The sequence below is a fragment of the Alnus glutinosa genome, chromosome 3 (assembly GCF_958979055.1).
Source record: "Alnus glutinosa chromosome 3, dhAlnGlut1.1, whole genome shotgun sequence".
Lineage (NCBI taxonomy): Eukaryota > Viridiplantae > Streptophyta > Magnoliopsida > Fagales > Betulaceae > Alnus > Alnus glutinosa.
In genome coordinates this window covers 37,099,550-37,124,978 of record NC_084888.1, presented here as the reverse complement: position 1 = coordinate 37,124,978, position 25,429 = coordinate 37,099,550, and the positions used below count along the sequence as shown (strand labels likewise).

The 25,429-nt window shown below is 36.3% G+C and overlaps 4 protein-coding genes across 4 annotated transcripts; 3 read left to right on the top strand and 1 right to left on the bottom strand.

Annotated features, from left to right (window-relative positions):
- Window positions 1-5,255: 5,255 nt before the first annotated feature.
- Window positions 5,256-10,341, top strand: LOC133862819 (inactive receptor-like serine/threonine-protein kinase At2g40270). The gene is made up of 9 exons (XM_062298696.1): window positions 5,256-5,601; window positions 5,700-5,838; window positions 6,600-6,671; window positions 6,778-6,921; window positions 7,023-7,163; window positions 7,546-7,919; window positions 8,178-8,368; window positions 8,455-8,587; window positions 9,573-10,341. Exons 1-9 carry the CDS (start codon window positions 5,505-5,507, stop codon window positions 10,169-10,171), a joined length of 1,890 nt encoding a protein of 629 aa, XP_062154680.1. The 5' UTR covers window positions 5,256-5,504; the 3' UTR covers window positions 10,172-10,341.
- A 1,155-nt stretch (window positions 10,342-11,496) lies between these two features.
- On the top strand, window positions 11,497-12,494 carry LOC133864426 (non-classical arabinogalactan protein 30-like). The gene has a single exon (XM_062300760.1). The coding sequence runs from the start codon at window positions 11,573-11,575 to the stop codon at window positions 12,080-12,082; it is 510 nt and encodes a 169-aa protein (XP_062156744.1). The 5' UTR covers window positions 11,497-11,572; the 3' UTR covers window positions 12,083-12,494.
- Window positions 12,495-14,644: 2,150 nt separating this feature from the next.
- Window positions 14,645-15,434, top strand: LOC133862469 (non-classical arabinogalactan protein 30-like). Its single transcript, XM_062298302.1, has one exon. It carries the CDS (start codon window positions 14,711-14,713, stop codon window positions 15,239-15,241), a length of 531 nt encoding a protein of 176 aa, XP_062154286.1. The 5' UTR covers window positions 14,645-14,710; the 3' UTR covers window positions 15,242-15,434.
- Window positions 15,435-15,599: 165 nt separating this feature from the next.
- On the bottom strand, window positions 15,600-18,656 carry LOC133862468 (uncharacterized). The gene is made up of 5 exons (XM_062298301.1): window positions 18,457-18,656; window positions 18,172-18,316; window positions 17,815-17,972; window positions 16,934-17,018; window positions 15,600-16,844 (listed from the first exon to the last, which is right to left on the bottom strand). The coding sequence occupies exons 1-5, from the start codon at window positions 18,543-18,545 to the stop codon at window positions 15,723-15,725; spliced, it is 1,599 nt and encodes a 532-aa protein (XP_062154285.1). The 5' UTR covers window positions 18,546-18,656; the 3' UTR covers window positions 15,600-15,722.
- Window positions 18,657-25,429: the final 6,773 nt, after the last annotated feature.

The window sequence follows — 25,429 nt, the reverse complement described above, 5'->3', positions numbered from 1 at the left end:
ATAGAAATACTTTTCATCAAACGTTTCCTTTGGCATTATTGGAGAGAAGTTCTATGCCTAACAGAATGAAAGCGTTTTCTTTAAAGAAATTTGTGTAGGGTCTAATATTTAATTAATATGAAATAGTATTATAGTAGAAAATAACTATCTTTTTTGTATACTTTTTCCAGTTACAATGAAATTCATATGTATAAGGAAAAGTCCCATCAAATAGAAATTTTTATTCTTTTGACTGTTCTTCGCATGCATATAACGTAAAAGAAACTACATCTAGAAGAAAAGAAAAAATATTAAAAAAAAATTGGAAACATAATAATTGTATTTTTTGTATACTTTTCCCGATTTCAGTGAGATTGATAGGTATAGGAAGAAGAACAATAAAAATGAGATTTTTTTTTTCTTTTGATTGTCCTTCACATATATATCATAAAAGAAAATACTTTTAGAACAAAAATAAACAATAATATATAAATTAGATCATAGAATAAGGACAAAAAATTAAAACAGATGACAAACGAAAAAATAAAAATACTCATAGAATATAAAAATAATTGTCTTTTTATATTTTGTATGTTTTCTTTCTGATTTCAATGAATTCATAGACTCATAGGTATAGGAAGAAGTTATGTCTAGATTTTTTTTATTTTTTTTTTCCCAACCATCCTTTGCATATATAACGTTTGAAGAAAAAAAAAACTATTTTTAGAACAGAAAGAAAAATAATATATAAATTAGAACAGAAAATAAGGACAAAATATGAAAACAAACAACAAATAGAAATTGGAAAATACACCTATAATAGGAAAAGAACTATACTTTTTTGTGTATAAATTAGAACATAAAATAAGGTTAAAAAATGAAAACGAGCAACCAACCAAAAATACTCATATAATAGAAAAAGAATTGTTTTTTTTTAAAAAAAAAAAAAAAAAAAAAATTGTATACTTTCATTGGTTCGTTGGTATAGGAATAAGTTCTTTTAAATATAGTTTTTTTTTTTTTTTTTTAACTATCATCCTTTGTATATACAATGTTTTAAAAATAATAATAATAAATATATATAAACAAATTTTAGAACAGAAATAAAAATAATATATAAATTAGAACAGAAAATAAGGACAAAATATGAAAACGAACAACACACAGAAACTCGAAAATACTCCTATAATAGAAAAAAGAAAAAAAAAAAAAACTACATTTTTTTTTGTATATAAATTAGAACATAAAATAAGGTAAAAAAAAATGAAAAATATTCATATAATAAGTTTTTTTTAAAAAAATAAAAATAAAATATAATCTAATTTTAAAACAGAAATAAAAAAAAAAATAACAAAAAATGATAACAAAATAACATGACCATAAAAATTAAAGACAACAAAAGGGGATAGAAAGAGAAATTACTCAAATAATATTTGCTGTATATATTTCTGGTTCCAAGAAGCAAAGAAAAAAAATATGGAGCATAAAGGTGTATAAGTTTGGCAACGTTTTTTGTCACTCTATTGTCTATGAATTTGCATTTGTACTAAGATATATATAGAGTTTGAGAAAATGATGTTCATGGCAAAGATTGTTGGTCGTCCATGTAGTTTGGTTTTTTTTTTTTTTTTTTGGCAGTTAGTTTTATGTGTGTTTGAACAATATAAGTATTCTCACAACAAAACATAATAAACATAATCAGAGAAAAAAAAATTATTTAGAAAACTTACTTGATCAAGGTAAGGGGTTGGGAGTTTGATAGGTCGGTGAATTATTTAGAGCATGAGAAATAGTAAGAAAGGAGAAAGGAATAGACAAACAATATTTGATACAGTTTTTTATGAGTCGGTTTTCTGATACGGTTTGTTGCCAATAAATTTGATACCGTTTCCTGATTGAGAGAGGGAGTGGAAAGAGTGTAATTTTTTTTTTTTTTTTTTTTTGAGGGTGTAAACGTGGGGATATGGGTTATGTGCAGCAGTTTAGAGCCACAGTTTCTTGATTTTGAGGGAGTGGCAAAAGTGTAAATTTGATAAACTTTGATTGTAAATTTGACATGTATATGATGTAGTTATTTTTTTGGCAAGGAAAAAAAAATTGAATGGATATTTAACACAAAATAAGTACACTTGTCAGTTAAATGGAAAGTCATTTGTCTCAATATTATGCATTCCTCTGAATGATTCTCCTATTATATATATATATATATATATGATTGGTATTTCAACCTCCATTTGTTAGGCAAAAAAGAAAAAAAGATAAAGTGATTAATACACAACAGTTGAGTAATTGTTGTGCACCACTCTAGAGACATGAGACCCATGTGGTGGAACCCACCACATGAAACTACCCTATGTCTTTAAGACCTTGTACAACAGTTGCACAATTATTGTGCAAGAGTCATTTTCCTAAAAAAAAACCTATGCCACTCGAATGATGCATACAGTCTTTCTAATTGAGAGAGATTCAAGGCAAAGAGGCTCTGAGGGCAGTTTTCACTTAGATCTAACTTAATGACGGCCACACATGATATCACACGAGATCACTTTTACAAGAGTAATGGTGCATATGTAATCACGTTATTTAATATTTTAAAAGACGTGGAGCCATACATATCATCAAATGTAATAGAACAAAATATTTACCGTTAAAATATATCGGGTGTGTTTGGCAAATCATTCTCTTTTTTTCTTTTTCTTTTTTTAATAGTAATAAGAAATGATTGATGTGATATAAACATGAGAATAATTTGATTTTTTTTTTTTGTTAGAAAAAAGTGAATAAAGTTATTTAGTAATATGAAAAAAGAAGTTTGACTTTTTTTAATATTAAATGACGTGGAGCTATACATATCATCAAATGCAATAAAACAAAATATTAAATGTGAAAATATATCAGGTGTGTTTGGCAAATCATTCTCTATTTTTTTTTTTTTGAATAATAATAAGAAATGATTAATGTGATATAATATGAAAATAGTTTTGATTTTTTTGTTGGAGAAAAGTGAATAAAGTTATTTGGTAATATGAAGAAAGAAGTTTGACTTTTTTTTTTTATTATTTTTTATAATAAAATAATAATTAATTGATGTGATATAAAGGTAAAAGGAGTTTTTAATTTTTTGTAAAATAAAAGTAAAAAAAAAAAATTGGTAATGTGAATAAATAAATTTAATTTAACTTAATTTAATTTTTTATTCAAAATAGAATTAAGTGTCTAAAAGCCAATTTCCGACAAATGAGTTGTTCTGGTGAAGAAATTTGCGTAAACAGCAAAAAGTCAACAGAAGTGGATATGTATGCAGCATGCCCTCTCATGAGGGTGGCGATGATCATGTGGCTAACAAAATATGATTAAAAGACCAAGTAATAATTATATATATATATGGCTAATTAGAAGTTGAATAAGCCGGCGCCGATCAATGGATTATTCTGCAAAACATTTGATTATTCCAAGCCCACCCACATTCAAAATAAAATAAAATATTTATATTGAATCATAGCCATCGTTATTGGAAATTTTCAAACTTGGAAAAATATAATTTTTAGATCAAATATTTGAATATTTAGGCCTCCTACCAAGCAAACCTCACCAAGTCATCCCACATTAAAAGGAAATGTTCATATGCATATAAAGCTAAAAAAATGTGCCTTGAACTTCTGGCAATGGTAGAAGATACGGTCAAATGAAAATAATATATTTCATGGTCTAATTTAGGTTTTACTTATTAGATGGTGAATATGTTGCTACACGGTCTATATATATATGTATGATGCCATGTGGTTTAATTTTTTTAATGACATAGCATTACGTACACCATTAAATATATCAAAATAAAATGTTGACCATAAAATAAATATTCCCTGAAATCGGAGGATCTTATTTCGTTGTAGAGTAGTAAGATGTTCGGTTTCTAGATTCTAGCGTTTTTATGAGGTTGAGAAAAGGGAGAAAAAGAGTTATCGAAAACATGAGTTATAAGAGATTGAGAAAGACTCCGATGCGTAAGTCAATAAGAATTTTTTTTTATTTTTTGGAAAGAAAACTAAATGTCCTTTTAGAGAGAGCTTTCTAAATATTAAATGTTTGTGGCATGACATACTGGCCGCCCTATAATTATTTTCCATGTAGTCGATAGGTCTGAATTGACTTATCATAAATTTATTATACCAATATAATTAATGCATATGCAGCGAGGCCTAAACGGCTACACCATGTATTTTTTTTTTTTTTTTAAAAGTGGCTACACCATGCTTGACAAACAAGAAGAAGGAACATAAAACATGGGGTCATGATTTCAGCAAGCTGCTCTTATCTTCTTTTCTGTTTCGTGGACTAAAGAAAGGTGCATATCCAATTGTCTTATTAGTAGAATTTTCACACATATTTATTTATACAAAGAATGGTGAATAATGCTAAAAATTATATTTTATCCTACTCATTTGTAATAAAATATTTCTCATTTTTTATTTTTGACACATATCAATTTAATAGATCGAATTACAAAATAATTCTTAAATAAAATTAATTTGGAGAAAAATATACACAATGTTTTATTTTATCAAAGTTCTCTTATGCATTTTCATCACTAATCATTTCAGCTACAGACGTCATAGAAATAACCGAAAATCAGCAACGCCAGTTCCTGTTGGATCCAACGGTCATCAATGTATCTGCGTGAAAGACACGAACCTGGCAAGTCTGCTTGTATATGTTTATTGGTCACGATAAATGAGGCCAACAAATCCACCTTCACAAAGTAGGAATTGGATTTCCATCCGAGGCCCCTCACGTGGAATATGGTTACCGCCACGTGCTGATAAATTGACAGATGGCGACTGCAGATGGTGGGAAATGCATTTCCAAATCATCATTCTGTCTTCTACTGTGAGCTTCGTGGAAGCTCGCCGTTTTACTCAGTCCACTTCCCTGTAGGCTTTAAGGCTTTAAAGTAGATAAGACTTTGGTAGCCAAACAAAAAACAAGAGAGAGTATCTACAACGGTGAGGAAGAAAGAAAGAGACTGTTTGTCTGCTGGTGTCATTTTTACAAAGTCGGTCGCCGGCACTTAAAAGTTCAATTCCTTGATGCACACAGAAAGTTATCAGAATCCGAAACAGCCAAACGCGTCCTTACACAACTGGACCCCACGACTTCAAGACGCGGTCGCTATCAGCCAGGCGGCTCTGCCGTAAGCTTTGGTTCTTAGAAAGTTAGACCCAGTCCAATCATTCCAGTAAACTTTCAAATAAAGAGATAATAAATTAACCAAATTACACTTTCAGTGTACGCGTTTTCAAACTTTAGTGGGTCTAAATTAGCTTGCAACCACGCGAACATTTTAGTTTTGGTTTTGATATCTATCCATCCAATTATTATTTTTCACTGAATTTTCAACTTCTGTTCCTTTGACAAGTTCGAAGCTCGATTTTGCCCCGATTGAACTCGGTTTGTGATCAAACTGGAAGAAAAATACGGTGGGAAGCGTCGTGTTCGTGATTGGGTTTACGTTGTTCCGGAGTATAATGGACCGGGAATGGAAACGGGGACGTTTGGTAGGTGTCATGGTGGTGTGCCTCTTGTGTCTGAGTTTGCGTTTGAGTTGGTGTCTCAACGATGAAGGTGCGGTATTTTGGGTTTCTGGGATCTGGGTTTTTCTTGTTCTTTGTTTGTTTCTCGGGACGTGAAGGAAAATGATGAATGGGGTATTTTCTGCGCAGGTTTGGCTCTGCTGAGGTTTAGAGAGAGAGTGGTGTATGACCCCTTTGGTGCTTTGTCCAATTGGAAAGACGAAGATGGAGTCGTTGATCCATGTTCATGGTTTGGGATCGAGTGCTCAGATGGAAAAGTTTTGACCTTGTGAGTATTTTCTCTTTTTTTTTTTTGTTTGTGGAAAAAAAAGAGTAGGAATTTATTATTCTATCTTCTGTTTGGTTGCTGAGAATATATAGGAAAAGGAAAGAATTCAAAACTTTAGAGTCCTTTTTATTTCAGTTATTAGGGAGCTTAAGTTGACACGAAGAGCAAGAAATTTCTATTTTCTTCTTGTTTCCTCGGTGTTCTTGGCAACCAAATGAAGGTTACTGATTGTTAGATTTAGTTTTATTTTACATAGATCAAGAAAGCTTTAAGTTTGCGCTTCTCGTGAAATGGTCGTTATTATTTTGTAATTGAGTTTTGGCTTATAGTTTTAATTTAACTTTTAAGTCACTAACTAAGTTGTTGCGGCTCAATTTGTTCATCTGGTCATAGTGGTTATTCAAACATTATGATCCCTAATTATCACTGTATCTTCTTAGAGAATTGTACTACATCAGGTAATTTAATGTGCCAAGGCACCCTAGCTTGTTCAATAGGTGATATCCAAAGAGACTTTGTGATCTAGAAACCTATGGCGGTGGTGTTTTATATGGAGTTTACAACTCCTCTATCTTCATCCTAAATATCCTGATTAATAGCACAGACACTGGAATGCGTCATTCAAATATGATATTAGTTGTTTAAATAGCTACGCCGTCCTTTTGTTTCATGCCGTATAGAAGTAACACTTATAGGATGTTGCTTGTTTTCTGCTTTTTTCCTCTAGTCAGTTCAAGAGTTTTGATTTACTCTATGTGCAGGAACTTGAAAGATCTTTGTCTTGGAGGAACACTGGGACCTGAGCTTGCAAATCTAGTCCAAATAAAATCTATGTAAGCATTTATAAGTTCATTACCTAGTTGTGTAAAAATTTCTAGTCGCTGCAGCTTTTAAGTTTTTCTCTTGTGTGAATCATTGTCACTTTGTATTTCCCTGCAGTATTTTGCGCAATAATTCTTTTAGTGGAATCATTCCTGAAGAGATTGGAGAGCTGAAGGAGTTGGAGGTGTTGGATTTGGGATACAATAACTTCAGTGGAACACTCTCAGCTGAACTTGGCAGTAATCTTTCACTCACAATCCTGTAGGTTTGGTGTTAGACTGTTCAATTTTCACTAAGGAACATATTTTCTCTATTTTTTCCCTCTGCACATATGCTAAATTTCTTTCCTGCCCACTTTGCAGTCTAGTGGACAACAATGAGCAACTTGGTAACTTATCTCCTGAGATTTATGGACTTCAGATGTTTTCTGAATCTCAAGTAGATGAAAATGAGCTTTCTAATGCTGCTAAAGGATCATCTTGCCATAAAACAAACGCTGCTTGGTATGCCACCGCAATCAATTTTAAGCTGTTATTTGTGGGTCAATATAATACCTCAGCCTGGTAGACCATGGGAAATTCCCCCATAAGTTTACAGGTGTGCCTGGTTTTAAGTAACCTTTTGATGGTTCTCACATGGAATTACTTCAATGCCAGAGCCAAAACGTAAAATGTTTGGGTACATTTCTGTTTTCACAAATTTGAAAATGGAAATTGCGGTTACTGATGTTGGAAACAATAGGTTTACACCTTTTTGCCACAGGACCTTTTCATGTCAATTACATGCATTTGATGATTTTGGGAATTTCATTTTGTTTTTGGGATTTAATACATGGTTCCAGAATTCTACTTATATCATCTAAAGCTTGCCTTTTATCTTTGCTAGGAGCATTGCCCAAAATGAAGTCATGGTTCACAGGAGACTGAAGCAAACGTTAAATCACTTGGAACCCCCATCCCCATTAAATCGCTTTAAAACCCCATCCCCATCCGCATCATTTGTGCCAAAGAAAGGAGCAGTAGCAGTAAATTCTTATCCAACTGTTTCTTTCTCTCCAGCTCCCTATTCTGCTCAAGCGCCTCCCCCCCCAGAAAACCGTTCTTCAAAGAATCATTTGGTTTTAATATTGGCTGGAGCAATAGGGGGCGCCATTCTAATTTTGATCATTGGTGTATATCTTTGTAAAAGCAATAAGGTAGCTACTGTTAAACCTTGGGCGACAGGATTAAGTGGACAGCTTCAGAAAGCATTTGTAACTGGTAAGTCTTCTTACTCACTGGGAAGAGAAGCGGAAATGAATTATATATTTTTGGACATCTTTGTTTCATTTGGTTTACCATCTCATTTGTAATGGTCAACATCACCATGCATAGCTCGTTCTGGAGCATAGCCTTATATGAGTGCATAAGTTAGAAGTTATCCTTTGAAAGGTGAAAAATCAATCAAGTCAAATGATCCAAAATCTGAAACTGGATGGTTGACATCATCTAATATATGATTGGGAATTTGCATTGCAGGTGTGCCAAAACTCAAGAGATCAGAGCTTGAAACAGCTTGTGAAGATTTCAGTAATGTCATTGGTTCTTCACCAATTGGTACAGTTCACAAAGGGACCTTGTCTAGTGGAGTTGAAATAGCTGTGGCTTCTGTTGCTGCGACATCTGCCAAGGATTGGTCAATGAGTTTAGAAGCACAGTTTAGGAAGAAGGTATTTGACAAACAAGTTGCGTTGAACCCTCTGTGGCTTTTATGTGGTCCTAGAGTCCCTAATTGTTTCTGTGGTTCTGGTTTCAGATTGACACAATATCAAAAGTTAACCACAGGAATTTTGTCAACCTTCTTGGATACTGTGAGGAAAATGAGCCTTTCACCAGAATGATGGTTTTCGAATATGCTCCAAATGGAACACTCTTTGAGCATTTACACAGTGAGTATTTCTATCATTATTGGTATTTTTCTGGATAGACCATAGATATGTGAGAAATTATTCCAAGTACTGGCAAAATACTTTTCCTTAAGTTGTTTTCAGGTGCCATTTAATGTTTTGAAAAGAAGTACGAGGTGTTCTTGAAAAGGTCTTTTTGTTACTGAATATACAGTTTATGAGCTTAGCCAAAAAGAAAAAGAAGAAGAGTAGTGGTTGCAAGGTTACTGATTCACTTTTAAATTCTGAGTACTGAAAATTCAACTAATTATGATATCAAAGTAGGACTGTTCAGCCTCTTTAGCTGTCTCAGTCATTACAGAATTTTATACTAATGAGACATTTATCTCCATATTACTTATCAAAGAAAAAAAAAAAAAAAAAAAAATTCTCTCTACATTAAATATAAATACCCAAGAGCTCCATGATATTGTAACAGCGACCCATTCAGGTTACTCCCTAGATGACTTGGCAGTCCAATTTATTTCTGTCAAAGTTGATGTGAACCTTCTGTTACAAGAAATAAAAGGAACTTGTTTTGCATGTTAAACTTAAATGTGAAAATTGGGTGCATTTGGCCTTGTCTCCAATTACTGTCATGTACTAATACAAAATTTATGTATCTTATGTGAAAGAAATCTGCTATGGATGTGGAGAAGTAAACTTCTTGTTCCAATGATGTGGAAACATCTCAAATTAGAAGAGAAGAATAGGGAAATATTTTGAAACAATCAATGTTAAGAGTGTTCATTTGTTTTTTTTTTTGTTCAGTCCCGACCCTTAAATGATGGTTGAGGTTGCCAAAACATTAAGTTTTTGAAAACTTATATCTTAGCATAGGAGGTTGAGGTTGCCACATGATCAGACGATGGAAGATTATATGGCAAATTATTTGCTGCGTTTGATGATACCCTCTATTCATAGGTCCTTTTATCATTCAGCTACTAATATTATTACGTAAGATATCTAATTTTGATGGTCCCTGCAGTAAAAGAGGCTGAACACTTGGACTGGAGAATGCGGCTGAGAATTGCAATGGGAATGGCTTACTGCCTTGACCATATGCACCAGCTAAACCCACCTATGGCTCACAACAACCTGAACTCTTCAGCTGTCAGCCTCACTGAAGATTATGCAGCCAAAATCTCAGAGTTCAGTTTCTGGAATGAGATCGTCGCGGCCGAGATAGATTCAGCTGGATTAAAGAATATACACACACCATCATTAGGCCCAGAAAGTAATGTTTACAGCTTTGGTGTGATATTGTTTGAAATGGTTACCGGCCGGGTTCCTTACTCAGCAGACAGTAGCTCACTTGAAGACTGGGCATCTGACTATTTGAGAGGGGAGCAACCGCTTAGAGAAATAGTTGATCCCACTTTGACATCCTTCGAAGAGGCGCAACTGGAGCTGATTGTCGAAGTTCTAAAATCTTGTGTCCACCCTGACCCTAAACACAGACCGGCAATGAGAGAAGTCTGTGCAAGACTTAGAGCCATAACTGGAATAACCCCTGAGGGAGCAAACCCAAAACTCTCTCCTCTTTGGTGGGCAGAGCTTGAGATTGCGTCTGCTAATGGTAGCTGAGGAACAAAACCTCAAATTGCAAGTATGATGGGGAATATTCTGCGGTTGTTTAGGCACTAAAGAAGTTGCCTGTATGTTGATACAGCTTGTATTTATCATAGGGTAAAAGGAATTATCTGTATATACCTCCTACAAATAGAAATTTGGCGAATCTTCGTTTATTTTGATAATTGTTTTTTTAGATTTGGCCTGGAAACTGTGAAAGCACGCAAGGGCATGTCTACGTCAAACTGAAAAGTCTAACACAAGACTGTTCAGAGATTAAAGATTTTTGTAATGCTGAAATCCCTATGGAAATATACAATAAACCCTCTTTTACTTTATAGAATAGTTATTTAATCTAGTGTTGGCATCAACTTTCCATATGCCACAGCTGCTTGAAGCTTTCTCCCCTCGTGTCTCTTTCAGCCAGTACCCCATAATAAAAACAAGATAAGAGGGTATGCAAGCATTGAACTTCTTGCTAACAGACTTTGTGCCCCTTTATAAGCAGCGTCGTCGTCGCCGATTCGTGTTCACGTGTTGAGGCATAAATATGAGGCTATATAAGTCAACTCTAATCTAACCTCTTTAAACGGATTAGACCCATCAGTCATAACTTGCTAATTTTGTATCATGTTCGCAAGTCCAAGCAAAAATTGTTAAACTCTAGCCATTATAAAAGGTATGCAAAGAGGGTTCAAATGGAAGGTGCCTTTATGAACTGGGCCTTACAATAGAGCCCTAGGCACACCTTACAGGTCTATGCATAAATCACAAAACCCCAATTTAAGACGCGTAGACTAAGGGTGCATTTGACATTAGGATTTCGTAGACAAAAAATGCGATTTTAAACCGAATTGCAAAAAAATGATCATTTGGAATTGAGTTTTAAAAAAAATTACGATTTGAAAAGCGTAAAAAATTTGAGTTTTCAAATCGCAAGTAATTGGTGCTTTTTTGAAAAACGCACTAATTTTTGAAGTTAAACTACAATTTTGCCAAACGTTTAATTATTTTTTTTTAAATCGTTCATTTTAAAATTGTATATTTTAAAATCACTATTTTTTAATCGAATTTTTTGAAATCGTAAATCCAAACAAACGCTAAAGGCCGGTCACAAATTTTGAAGCCTCCACTCTGTTATCCTTTAATATAGAAGACACTAATTTTCTTTCATCGACAAAGCACTGGTGAGTGGTGGCCTTCACGTCTATCTATACTACCTCTTCTAAGCAATGCAAAAGGTCGACATACATGCAGCTTAATTAGTAGCTACCACGTCTATCAGAAAAGCACTTCATGAATGACATGAAGTTATCTTTCGCTATAAATACTACGCTATCCATCTTCTCTTTACCCCAAAGCGCTGACTTTCCTCCTAAAGTCTTGTCTCCAAGCTCCCATCACCCTTTTCAGAAAATGGCACGCAGCCAGCTCTTGATTCTCCTCTCAGTTCTCATGGCCTTCCCGGCCATCATAGCCGCTGATCAGCCAGAGAAGAAGATTGATGTGGTGGTTGAAGGCGTGGTCTACTGCCAGAGCTGTGAGAACGCCGGAACATGGTCTCTGTCTGGGGCCAAGCCAATCCCAGCTGCTAAAGTCAGCGTTGTCTGCAAGAATTACAAGGACCAAGTCAGCTACTACAAGGTGTTCGAAACAGACGGGAACGGCTACTTCTATGTGCAGCTTGAAGGCTTCACGATGAGCCAATGTCTGTTGGAACATCCTCTTCAGTCGTGCCATGTGAAGCCCGTCTCGTCTCCTCTTGAAAACTGCAACCTCCTTACCAACGTTAACTACGGGCTCTATGGCTCCCCACTGCGTTACGAGAACAAGAAATTATTTGGAAGCAACTATGAGGCTGTCGTCTTTGCTGCGGGTCCCTTGGCATTCCGTCCAGATCATTGCCCATTCCCTACTCACGTCTGATCAATTCTATTACCAATTACCTTTGACCCTTGATTATACACGTTTTTTTTTTTTTTTTTTTTTTTTTTTTTTTTTTTTTTTTTTTTGTAAGGGTTCTGTTTCTTTAATTAATAAACTAAACTTTTGCTGTAATGCAAAATGATAAAAAGGATTTGTCCACCCCTTTGTCTATACATATACATATATTTTATGGACAACAAGAGAGAAGCTTTGGTGATGGTGGTGATAGACTGGTAGTGATAATGAAGGTGACAGTGTGACGGCGGGTCGGTGACGACGGAGCTACGGTGGTTACGAAATGCACAATAAAATGTTTTTCGAATTTTTTGTACCTTTTGTTTGTGTAAACTAGAAAAATTTCGTAGTAAACACGAAATCAAATAGTCTCTTCAGTTTCAAAAAATATTACAAATGGTATCTGTCAATGGCAAAACCACACAACAATTGCACAACAATGCTGATGTGTCCAGCATTTCTTTAAAAAAAATAAAAATACTGGACACATCAATATTGTTGTGCAGCTAACATATCTCATTTTTATGAAATGGGCCCCAAAATTAATTTTGACCTCCATTTTTTATTTTATTTTATATTTTTAGTCTTATCCCCCTCTCCTAATATTCTAGTTCCACCCTTGGTACCTTTGGGCATTTGATAAACAAAGTTGTTATTTCCGTCTAATAATTTAACCGTGTGTCACATTAAGTCCAATCACAATTTGACAAGTGTCACATGCGCTTCATTAATATTATTTTAGAAAATAAATAAATAAACAAAAATAATAAAATAAAATAATTGGGAGGTAGGCAGGTAGCCATCCAATAATTCAACATGTGTAATGGGATGTTATGGCCCAAACCCATATGCATCTTTTGAGTAGATTGGTGTTTCAACATGCAATCTTATTATAACGACTCACGGAAAATGCTAATTATATTTGTGCTATCACTTTTAAAGGATTAGTCAAGTTATAATTTGAGTTTTCTATAATCATTTGTAAAGGACAATCTCAATGTAGGACTTAGCAAGCATGAGCTTCTTTATAATCCATCAACTCCATGTGAGCACTTCATCTTCTTAATGTGAGACTAACTTTCTGAGCCGTCACAATTATGATCTCATTGAAAACCTTTTCAAAGTATAAATTTTCCTAATAAGTAGTATCATAGTCGACGGTGGTGTGCGGTATGGTGGAGGGGTGCATGCATGAATAATAAGGGTACCTGGAGCAAGGTGAAAGGTGCAAAAGTGCGGGCATGGACAACGATCTCTGTAGCACGAGCACGATCGAGGGTCCCTGGAGTAGAGACAAAGGTGCGAGTCCTAACATGGATGAGGGTCCTTAAAGTAAGGAAAAAATTCATGGCACAGGCACAAATGAGAATCCTTAGAGTAAGAAAAAATGTGCATAGTGCGGACAAACTCACAAGTAATTTTGGAGACGATCCGGCCACAAGATTGATAAAAGCTTTGAGGGAGAGCATAATAATGTGATGATGTACTCACACATGAGGGGGAGATTGTTGAGTGTAAAAAGATTGAGTCTTTTATTGAAAAAATGTCACAAGTATGTGCGTTTAATATATTATAGTTAGACTCAAACCCATAAGCTTAAACTATTAGAGTGAGTGGTATCTCAAAATGCTATATTACGGTCTCCTAAAAAGACTCCCTAAAATGCAAATCTCCCAAGCCAATGATATAAATGGCATGATGATACTATCAACAGTACATTGGCTTTGGATCATGGTAGGTCTCCGTCTAGCTAGAATGTTTTACCCTAGCCATACTATGGACTAGTTCGAGCAATTAATAGAAAATGAGAGGTGAATGCAGAGACAAAGTTTGTATTTAAAACCTTTGCTTTCATACCATGCGAATTATCATTTATTCCAAAAGCTTAATTAATATTCTAACAACAAGTGGCCGGCTGCTTGGCAGATAAACCCCAACCCAGCCTCTCTCATAAAAAGGTCAAGCGGATTAAGATCCTCTCATAAGTAGCCTCTTATTTCCTGAAAGACTAGAAATAAATCTTCTTTCAACAAAAAGAGAAAGAGAATGAACGTTAATTTGATCTTGGTCCTTTTGCAACAAAATAGGAACTACACTAGAGCAGCACGCGCATCCCGATAATATTCATAAATGACTTATTTTTTATAAGAGATGGGCATTATTGTATGCAAATTCAGGTGCATGGTATATATACCTATAACCTCTCAAATAATTTGAAAGGATACAGACAGGGGTCAAGCAAGTTGCAACTCGGACATGAAATTGCAGCCAATCCCATTGTCCCAATCAGTTTAAACCGGGCAGGCCGACAGGCAACAGCCCTTCTTTCTTTTTGTTTTATTTTTTTAATTATTATTTGTATGTAGCCGGCCGATCTTTCTCTCTCAAAAAAGTGTACTCTTATTTTTCATAAAAAGAAAGGTGGCCTTCACGTTTCCAATTATGAAGAATGTCGTTAACATGCAGCTTAGTCGCGCGCACGTCCAGCAAAAATTTGCAAAATTCACCCGAGAGTTGCACAAACTAACTATAAATAACCTCTAAAATCTCTCTTCACTCCACAGGCATTTCCTCACAAAAGTGATCTCTAAGCAAAAGTACGCATCCAAGAGAATGGCAAGCAGCCACCTTGTAGTCCTCTTCTCACTCCTCCTCCCTTTGGCCTTCCCTTCCACAGCTGCTTCTGGAGATGTCCCATCAAAAACACCAGAGAACAAAACCGAAGTGGTGGTGGAAGGCATTGTCTACTGCCAGAGCTGCGACCACGTAGGAACAGGGTCTTTGACGGGGGCCAAGCCCATCCCTGCGGCTAAAGTAGGTGTCATCTGCAATGACCACAAAAAAAGAGTTAGCTTCTACAAGGCGTTTGAAGCAAACGCAAATGGCTACTTCTATGCGCCACTGGAGGGATTCAAGATGAGTAACTCTATATTGGAGCATCCCCTCCAAGCGTGCCATGTGAAACTCCTTTCGTCTCCTCTTGCAAACTGCAGCATCCCCACCAATGTTAATTATGGACTCTACGGCTCTCCTCTTCGTTATGAAGACAAGAAATTCGTTGGAAAAAACTATGTGGCCGTGATCTATGCTGCAGGCCCCTTCGCTTTCCGTCCAGCTTATTGCCCTATCCAACCACACAACTAAGATTGCTAACAATTGTCGTTGGCCCCTGAGTAATCCATCTTTTTTTTTTTCTTTTTTTTGTTAAGTAAGAAGCAGGGAACCCGGCCAGTCTGCACGCTGGGTTGAATTTCAATTAATCCATCTTTGTATTAAGTGTTGATCAGTTTGGATAGGAATTGATATGTTGGCAATTTGTGCTATTTGATTGAATAAACTTCAATGTTTTGCATTCATTACAAAATGATAGTTACTAATCCTGTAGAAAACACAAGGGATAAAAAGGACAAATCATTGAGATAACAATGAGCTCCAGCTCAAATTCGAAGATAAAATAGCATAAATACACAGAGAAACCTCATTAAGAAAAAAGAAACCCATCGACTCTAAAAAATTTCTCTTTCAAACACATGGAGCCAGATCAAAAGCATGGCTCACTGATTTTCTTTTTTACTGTTAACAACAAATCCAAAATTTTGTAACACATATAGCACTTGACCTGTTTTTAAAAATCCAATGGCATGCCAAACAACTTATTTATGTCATCCATGGCCTCCTTTGTAAACACTGTTGGCTCAAACAGATCACATTCTCTTGATGTTCCTGACAAGTTTGGCTGCAGCTGAACTTCTTGTTCCAAGTCATCATCAGGAAGTATTGAAAACCCACAAAAATCTCTTTTACTTTCAGGTGCTTTGTCCTGTTTTTTCAATCTCTTGGTCCTAACAAAATCCATTGGCTTCCCAAACATGTTATTTATATCATCCATAGCCTCCTTCAAGTTGATTGTGGGGTCTACTAAGCCATGGTGGCAAACATTTTCAACTTCGGCCGGCTCATCTAAAATAGTTGACCCAACAAACCTACAAACAACTGTGTCCTCTCTAAACTTTGCTTGAGGTGAGCTCTCTACATCCTGATCATTAGAACCTTCAAGTGCAAGATCCTTCGGGCAAGGAAACACAAAAGCATTTCCACGTGAAGCAGAAGAGAGGGAACCTTCTGTCACATTTTCAACATCATTCTGCTCAAGGTTATCCTTCTCATTTCTCTCTCCAATTTCACTACTTACTTCATCATCAACGTATATTGTAAAAGGTTCTTGTTGAGGCTGGCAAGTTTCAGTTCTACCATGCTGCAGGATTGAAGGACCTTCTTCTTTTGGCTGGCTTGTGCGTGATCTCCTACCAACTGGAGCTGTCTCTATAGGTTCTCGAAACATGCTGTTGATGGCATTCATAGCCTCCTTCATATTTATCGTAGGATCAACCAACCCATGGTGGCAAGCATCTTCAGCTTCAGACTTTCCAACAATGACAGAATCTACAAACTTCACCGCAACTGTATCATCACTGCAAAACATCCTCAGTTCATCTGACTCTCTTTTGGTAGTTACCCGTTTCTTAGAGGTACTTCCAGGTCCAATCTTTCCAGTTTCCTTCTTCGTGGATAGATCTTGACCTGTTCTAACGTCGCAAGAGTTCTCCGAAACACCAGTATAATTAGATTCCATTAAATACTTTCCCTCAACTCTGCATATATTTTCTTTGTTTTCTTCAGTTATACTGCCATTGGGAGGAATGCTGCTAGCAGATAAAAGCCCTTTGGCAGTTCTTCCTTCCTGGCGCTGCAGGATGTCTGGTCATAGTTAGACAACCAAGGACTCTCGCTAACTATTAACACAGGCCCAATACACAAAAGCTAAAAAAGCACTACCAGGGTCCTCTTGTTCGTGTATCTCTCCATGCGGTTAAGGAACTGCTCATATGATTTCTGCAACTCATCCATAGGCTCTGCAAGACTGCTTAGCAGTCAATTTGAAGGTGAATACAAGTATTTTCAAGCTCCATGAAAACAAAAACAAAAATAAAAAGAAAGTATTTTATACCATCCAAACACTTGAACTGGTTATTATTATGTCAATGCCTTGAATAATAAGAGTAAATGTATGTGATAAATGGTTTGTTTGCCAAGTTTCTATTCTATGATCTAGTGGAACAGGCAAGTTCAAATTCTCGCAGCAAAATAATTAGTCAAATACAATGTAAGGTTACTATTTTAGTAGTAAAAAATTTAGCTCAACAATCCACTAGACTTGCATTGCACAAACAAAGTCTGTGAGATACTCTTCAAAACAGATTCATACACGAGTATGTATGGTATTTTAATCATTGATTGAAAGGCCTCTCAATTGCAAATTGGCATTCTTAGTCTCCCATATTTAAATTACACTGTTCAAGGACTTTCCAATAGCATATAATCTAAAACATATGGGCAATATTCCAGCACAGCAAACAACATATAAAACGTTAAGAGCCCTAAACATAGTCAGAATTCATACATATGGAACATAAAGCATCGAGCATAGCAAGAACATAGAGCCTTTTCAGAAACATTGTATGCATAGAACCTAAACGTGAACATTTTTAAACATGATGGTTACTATTTCCAAACAACTCGCTAATTTTTTAATTCAGCTCATATATAAAGGAATTAATCGTCCACTCAAACCCAATATGAACAAATGTGGAAGGATTCCATCTCTTTTGGACATTCAAACGCCTCAATAAGCTCTAAAAATGTAGAAGAAAACTTACCTATGCACACCCAAATGGTACATTTTCTCAGCCTCCTCAAATTTCTTGATCTTCTCGTAGTAAAGAGCATATGCCTGGTAGAACAAAGACTGTTTTGTCCCAATGTGGTTTACCTCCATGGTCCTCAAAAGCGCTTTCGGATCATCAACAAAATCCATCTACTCACAAAGCACATATAAACACATAAATACATTGGGGTAACTAAAACAACTTAACCAGCAGATTCCAAATTTGATTTTCATACATTCTTCCATTTTCGCAGGAACCAAACACGGCTACGAAATTAAATCGAAACTGGAGGACCCAGAATATAAATCATGAATAAGATGATGAAAGAGTGATGGGTTTATCGATTACCAGCTGTAACCAAACGCGGAGGTAGCGTAAGTCATTTCTGTAACGCCGATCGGACTCGAAGGTCTGCGCGCACTTCTGCAAAAACCTGGGGAGCTTCTCGTTCAGAAGCTGCGAAGGCAGCGACTCTTTCAACTTTCGGATCCCTCTATAGCCACAAACACAAATCCCAAAAAAAAAAAAAAAAAAAAAAAAAAAAAAAAAGAGAGAGAGAAAGAAATACGCAAATTAATAAAACGAATACGCACACGCACACGCGCACACACAGAAACAAAGTAATGGATATACCGGAGCCAAGGGAGAAGAGGGTCTTTGCCAGAGTAGGTTTTGATGTCTGAGATTAAGGAGGAGAATAGGTCATTAGCGTGGTTGGCCATGGTTTTGTCTGGAGCAGAGTTGGAAGATGGTGATGGCGGTCTCGAGCCAAGGCCCTAATTTGAATTTGCGTTCCGGGTAATCTAGGCGTTTGCTTTGAATTTTGGGATGCCTTGTGGGTGATCCCTCGGACACAATTTGTGGGTCTTTTTCTTGCTCCGGTTATAGACACGTGGGCGGGATAGGGATACTTGATTGAGATGATCTGACCATGGCCTTTAAAATCCTCGGATTTTTTTATTTTTTATTTTTTATTTTTAAGTTTAAAATGCCCACTATGGTCACGCTCAAGTTTTATTTTATTTTTTTGGGATAATTACACCGTTAGTCCCTGTGGTATGCCATAATTATTTTTCACTCCCTATGGTTTAAAAAGTTCATGAGAGATCCCTGTGGTATGCAATAATTACATTTTACTCCCTGTGTCGATTTTCCATCTTAATAAAAAAAAAAAAATTATTAAAAAAATAAATAAATAAACTTATTTTTAAAAAAAAAAACAAAAAAAACAAAAAAAAAAGAAAAAAAAAAAAAGGGCAAGCTTGCCACCCCCTAATAGATCTAGGGGTGGCCCGGCCACCCCTAGAAGATTTAGGGTTGGCCGCGCGCCACCTTTTTATTTATTTTTTAATAAATTTATGTTATTTTATTAAGATTGGACATGTCAGCGCCACGTGTCACCAATAATATGACGACACGTGGCGCTGACGTGGCATTTGACGGAATCTGTTAAAAAATTTAACAGAATTTGACGCCAGGGATCAATTTGTAATTATTGCATACCACAAGGATCTCTCATGCACTTTTTAAACCATAGGGAGTGAAAAATAATTATAGCATACCACAGGGACCAATTGTATAATTATCCTTTATTTTTTTAACATGCATGGTTGCGTTTTTCACATGTTAAAGATACATGCCAATTAATGTTATATGTAAGTTGTATGAAATTTTTTACAAACTGATTTATAAAAAAAAATTATCCGATTGGACAAAAAAATTGTGTGAGGGCCTATATAATCTTGCCTTAACATCATCAGAGCATCCTCAATGGACTCTTTAAATTTTTTCTAAATTTTAGTGAAATAATCTACTTTTTTGATTTTAACTATCACTTTCTAAAAGGTCTCTACATTAAACTCTTTAAATATTTCTCTACTTTAAACATATATTATTTTGGAGAAAGTACACTTTACCCCCCTGATGTATCCACACATTGGCAATCTGACGCCCAATGTTCAATTTTTGGTAGATGACCCCCCTGATGTTGTGCACTTGTTCCACGTTGGACCTTCCGTCCAAAGAGACGGAAAATATGTCACATGCAACGCATGTGACCTTTTAAAGCCAAACTTTCCAAAATTGTCCCTGTTTAAAACGGTGAGTTTGGCCACATAATTCCAAAATTTCAAAACACATCGTTTCCCCGTAACCCTCCGAGCTCTTCCAGACCGAATACGAGCGTCTTTCACACGGACTGAACAGGAGCGGGAGAATCTCATCGGCTTCTGGCAACGGAGCGGCCCCAAAGTTGTCGGAATACAGAGAAACGCCATTGGTTTTCTTCAAGTGGGGCCCATCGTTCCTCACCGGTTTTCTTCGCCGACACCAACGGCTGGCAGCAAAAGATCGTCAGCCGCTGCTCTGTTTCTTCCCCGTCCAAAGTTGTCATCGTTGGCACCAAATATCCAGTCGCCGAGAAGATCACGATATGTGTCCCTAAAAGAAATACGTGACTCGGAATCACACACACTTGCATGGCTGTGCGAATGAGGACCACTAGGAACGTGGACAGTAGCTGGGTGTGCGTGGTTTACGTGGAAGTCCCTTGGTGAACATGTTCTGCCTCGTCTGACAGCATGCGTCCTCCTCCTTCCTCTACCAGTTCTTCTGGTACTGTCGAGAGCAGCTCTCAATCACGTCAATCTTAGCTCAAGCCCGACCCGTTCAACGTGAAAGAGCACGTGTTGATCACGTGGATTTCCTCCTTTTCCTATGGTTCAACAGTGTGTTTTGTCGTTGTCTTCTACCTTTCTTCTTCAACTTTCTACAAATGGTCGTCAATATATGAGTCGAAGTGGGGTTCTAACGGCAAGTTCAAGTATGTCGTTGACAGTTGTAAGTGAGGCCAAGGCATCCAAAAAGAACGAAGACCCCAGAGCACTGGCGCTGCGACACCGGCAAAAGAAGACAAAAGAACTTAATTACCTGTCAAACACTGCAAATTTGGAAACAAGTGCTTTATACACGGCGAACTTGTCGGGTTGGAAGCCATTCATGACACTCTGAGGCATGTTGGTGGTGTTATCCATAGAGTAGGCCTGTTGAGCAAAGCCGTTCATGGGAGCCGGATCCGCAGTGGTGTTATCGGAACCGAAAATTTGTTTGCGTATGGCTTGGAAGGAGTGGTCGAGATCTGGTTCGACGTAGTGGGACTGGTTGTTGAAGAAGAAGGTCTGGCCGTGTGGCTGTGTTTTTCATGTTTAACATTATCGTCATCACAATCTTCCGCGGGAGTAGTACTGTTAAGCCGTCGACGAAAGATTCTGACTGGGGCTCGTGCCTTGAAACGACGTTGTTTAATGGAGGGCAATTTTGGACACATGACCTCTTTCCGTCACTTTTGACAGACTAAGTGGACGGAAGGTCTAACGTGGAACAAGTGAACAACATCGGGGGGGCCATCTACCAAAAATTGAACATTGTGCATCAGACTGCCAATGGATGGATACATAAGGGGGGTAAAGTGTATTTTCCCCTATTATTTTTTATTGATTTTGATAATAACCACTTTAACAACTTCAACTACCATAAAAGTTGCTTCAAAGACTCATTTGTTTGAATACCAATTTTTCTGCAAACCCATTTTTTCAGCTGGAGACTATTTTTTACGGACCCATTTTTTAAGCAGTAAAATATATACTTTGAAACTGCAGACCCATTAATGTTGAACTAAATGAATTAATGAAGACGTTGCAGAATTAGCTCAACAACGTTGTCTGTTGAGCTGAGCCAGAGTTATGAAGAAATGTCTCAAACGTTGCAGAGTTTAGCTCAACAACATTGTGTGCTAAGTTGAGCATTTCTTTAATGCCCATAAACTGCATGCCCATAAGTTTTGTACAGCAGCTCAACAACCAAGTTAATGCCCATAATTTTTATACAGTAACTCAACTAATCAAGCTACTTATTTTTAAACTAAAAGAACAAAGGGCCTGCTTATTTGTTAAACCGCGTGGCTCAATATCTCTTTTAATGCCCATAAGTTTTGTACAGCAGCTCAACAACCCAGTTAATGCCCATAATTTTTATACAGTAACTCAACTACTCAAGCTACTTATTTTTAAGCTAGAAGAACAAAGGTCCTGCTTATTTGTTAAACTACCCGAATCGTCGTGCTGTTCTCGTTACGGATCGTTTTTTTTTTTTTTTACAAAATGCTTCTTATGGAGTCAAACTCTGATGAAGAGTTAGAGATAATTGCAAATCTTGCTATGGAATAAGAAATATCAACATCACATGGCCGTTCTAAAAAACGTCGCACATTCATCTGGCGTGATCGCTTGCAAGCTGCGGAAAATCTTTTTCGTGACTATTTTGCTGAACCACCATTTTATCCTCACAAATTTTTTTGAAGGAGATTTCGAATGAGTCGTCATCTTTTTTGCCATATTCAACATGCAGTCGAAGCCCAAGATCTGTATTTTGTCAAAAGAATAGATGCTTCTAAAAGGCTCGGTTTTACTTCCCTTCAAAAGATTACCGCCGCACTTAGGATGCTTGCATATGGTGTTACAGCTGACTTTATGGACGAATACTTGAAGATTGGAGAAACCACTGTAACAGAGAGTCTTAAAAGGTTTGTTCAAGCGGTAATTTCAATTTTTTTTGAAGAATACTTAAGGTCACCCAACAAAGAAGACATCGCTAGATTGCTAGCGGAAGGCAAACAACGTGGATTTCCAAGCATGTTAGGGAGCATTGATTGCATGCACTGGAAATGGAAAAATTGCCCAGCTTCGTGGCAAGGTATGTATTCTGGTCATTTTCACGAACCAACTATTATTTTGGAAGCAGTGGCTTCATATGATCTTTGGATATGACATGCTTTTTTTGGTTTACCTGGATCTCATAATGATATAAACGTGTTGGAAAGGTCATTTATATTTTCTGACATCGCTCAAGGGTGTACTCTTCCTGTTAACTATACTATGGGATACTACCTCGCTGATGGCATATATCCACAGTGGGCGACATTTGTGAAAACAATTTCATCTCCACAAGGAAATAAGAGAAAACACTTTGCGAAAGCCCAAGAGTTGGCAAGGAAAGATGTGGAGAGGGCGTTTGGAGTACTTCAAGCACGATTTGCTATAGTACGTAGACCTGCACGATTTTGGAAACTTGAAACGCTTAAAGACGTTATGATGGCGTGTGTAATTCTACACAACACGATCGTCGAAGATGAACGAACTAATAATGTTGAAGAAGACCTTGAATATGAACAACTCAATGAACCACTTGAACCAGTGACACTCGGGGCTACAAATGATTTTAGTGAGTTCCTTTGGCCCCATCATTCCATTAGAGACAAGGAAACTCATTCTCAACTCCAGTTGGACCTCGTCGAGCACTTATGGCAACTACATAGCGAGGCATAGGAACTATCGAATAGTCATGAATATTTTATAATAATTAATATTAGCATGTGATTTTTTTTTTTTTTTTTTGGTATTCTATGTTGTAATGTTATTATGGCTGTTAATGTTTAAATGGATCAATATTCTGGAAAGCTCAACATTATAACATGAATGTGAATACTAGTAATTCCTGTACATGCGGCAGTACTAAAAATCAATATTAAACACAAGTCTAACTGACTCAAACGGGATCCTTACTCATGCAAGAACAAAATCAATATTAAACACAACAATGAATGGATAGCAGAAAAAAGGAACATAAATCAATATTAAACACAACAATTTCTCCTGCATAAATGGGATCCTTACTCATGCAAGAACCGGATTTCACATACACGGTTGGAAGTCAATAAACCAAATTTAGCTAAATACACGGATTTCACATGTAAGCCATTTAGTACATATCTTCAATATGGATAGTATAATAAATAATGAAACAAACTGCCACAAAGAACTAAGCACCATGTATAAAAGTAGTCAAAACCTCCACCATCACATGAATGCAGGTTTCACTCCTAGATTTTTACTTTCAATTATGCATCATCCAATAAACCTGTATGCATCTTTTTCAACAAATAGACAAATAATAGAATTAGCTAAAACAACATACTAAGTTATCACTCATACAACTGCTACAACATGACCATTTCTCAACGCTCTAATAATAATAACAAGAATAGATTACAGAAAAGTAACTGATCAACAATTAGAGATTTATCAAAAACATGTCCAGATTTGTCATGGGCAGTCATCTTAAAGCATAATCCTAGTCATGGGCCACCCCATCCTTACTGCACAGAATCTAAAATCAGCAAAAGCAAAATACAAAGGAATCCAGCAATTAGAGATTTATCAAAAAACATGTCCAGATTAGTCATGGACATTCATCTTAAAGCATTATCCTAGTCATGGGCCACCACAACCTTCAAGGATTGTGAATTTGATCTTCAAGGATTGCCTTTTTGCGTCGGCGGACATATTTTTGGCCATCTTCATCCAATTGACTTATATCCATTAACATAAATTCTTTTATCTCTCTCTCTTCTTCCAACCGAAGTGATTTTTCTCTAAGGCGCACTTCCTCTTGTTTAAGAAGAAGCATCTCTTTGTCTTACTCACGTGCTTCCTCAAACATCTTTATTTTCTTCTTCTTGTCGTCATTCATGTCACTTCGTATCGGAATAACACTTGGAATCGCATGTTCTTTGCTCTTTCGTTTCTCCTTTTCAGCTTTCCGGCCTATTGGTCACTCTATCTCTTCAAAAACTTTGTGAGAGGCTTCCCCATCGCCTATATTTATCACATTTGGTTTTTTCTTCAGTTTTTTTACATTGTCTATATGAGCCGCCCATTTTGGATGAAACCTCAAAATAAGCCAAGAATGTTCAAAGTGAAATGGTGATTTTTGAACATCTAAATACATAAGTATTGCCTGTCAAATCTGAAATTTATTAGCAAATACAACATAATTAGAATATTTTCAATAGGCACACCAAACATGATAATGTGTTAGTCAAGCCAAGACCATAATTAGAACGCACATTGTCTTGTTCAGTCAAGCCACTTTGTGACCTTTTGTCAATTTGGGCTAAGAAACCACAAAACTTATTTATTGCAAGTTGAATGATTGACCACTGATTCATTAGAGAGTTCTGATTACGGTTGGCTCCATGTGTCTTGTGTTCGTGAAAGTAGTCACAAATTCTTTTCCAATAAATCTTATGTTTTTGCTGATTTCCTTGAACATCATCCATGGAAACATAAAGCCACGCCTCCACAAGCAAATTGTCATCGGCAATGGTGAAGTTGCTACCCCGACAAGATTTTTTAATAGTAGATTCAACCTCAAGTTGGAGTGAAGCCTCTTGGTGTTCACTAATTTCATTTGTGCATTCAAAACCAAAATCATCTTCAGTTATAAGATTGGTGTAGTAACCGGATTGAGGAGTTTGTGAATCCATCACTAATCGGCCCCCATAATCCAAACCATACACCAAATTTAGTTAAAACATTAAACAATAAAACAACAGAACCACAATACATATGTGTGTGTATTACATAATAATATTACACCAAGACACAAGAATACCACAAAAGTAACGGGAAAAAAAAACACATAACAATCTCAAGCACGAGAATGTTAACATATAGAAGTAGTGGCATGGGGAAGATTAGGGATGATGTGA

Coding starts and splice junctions, on each gene's coding strand:
- LOC133862469 (XM_062298302.1), top strand. CDS start 14,711: ATGGCAAGCAGCCACCTTGTAGTCCTCTTCTCACTCCTCCTCCCTTTG.
- LOC133864426 (XM_062300760.1), top strand. CDS start 11,573: ATGGCACGCAGCCAGCTCTTGATTCTCCTCTCAGTTCTCATGGCCTTC.
- LOC133862819 (XM_062298696.1), top strand. CDS start 5,505: ATGGACCGGGAATGGAAACGGGGACGTTTGGTAGGTGTCATGGTGGTG. Junction 5,839..6,599: donor GATGGAAAAGTTTTGACCTT/GTGAGTATTTTC, acceptor CTCTATGTGCAG/GAACTTGAAAGATCTTTGTC. Junction 8,588..9,572: donor ACTCTTTGAGCATTTACACA/GTGAGTATTTCT, acceptor TGGTCCCTGCAG/TAAAAGAGGCTGAACACTTG.
- LOC133862468 (XM_062298301.1), bottom strand. CDS start 18,545: ATGGCCAACCACGCTAATGACCTATTCTCCTCCTTAATCTCAGACATC. Junction 18,317..18,456: donor CCTCTTCTCCCTTGGCTCCG/GTATATCCATTA, acceptor TTGTGGCTATAG/AGGGATCCGAAAGTTGAAAG. Junction 17,019..17,814: donor TACCATTTGGGTGTGCATAG/GTAAGTTTTCTT, acceptor ACTGCTAAGCAG/TCTTGCAGAGCCTATGGATG.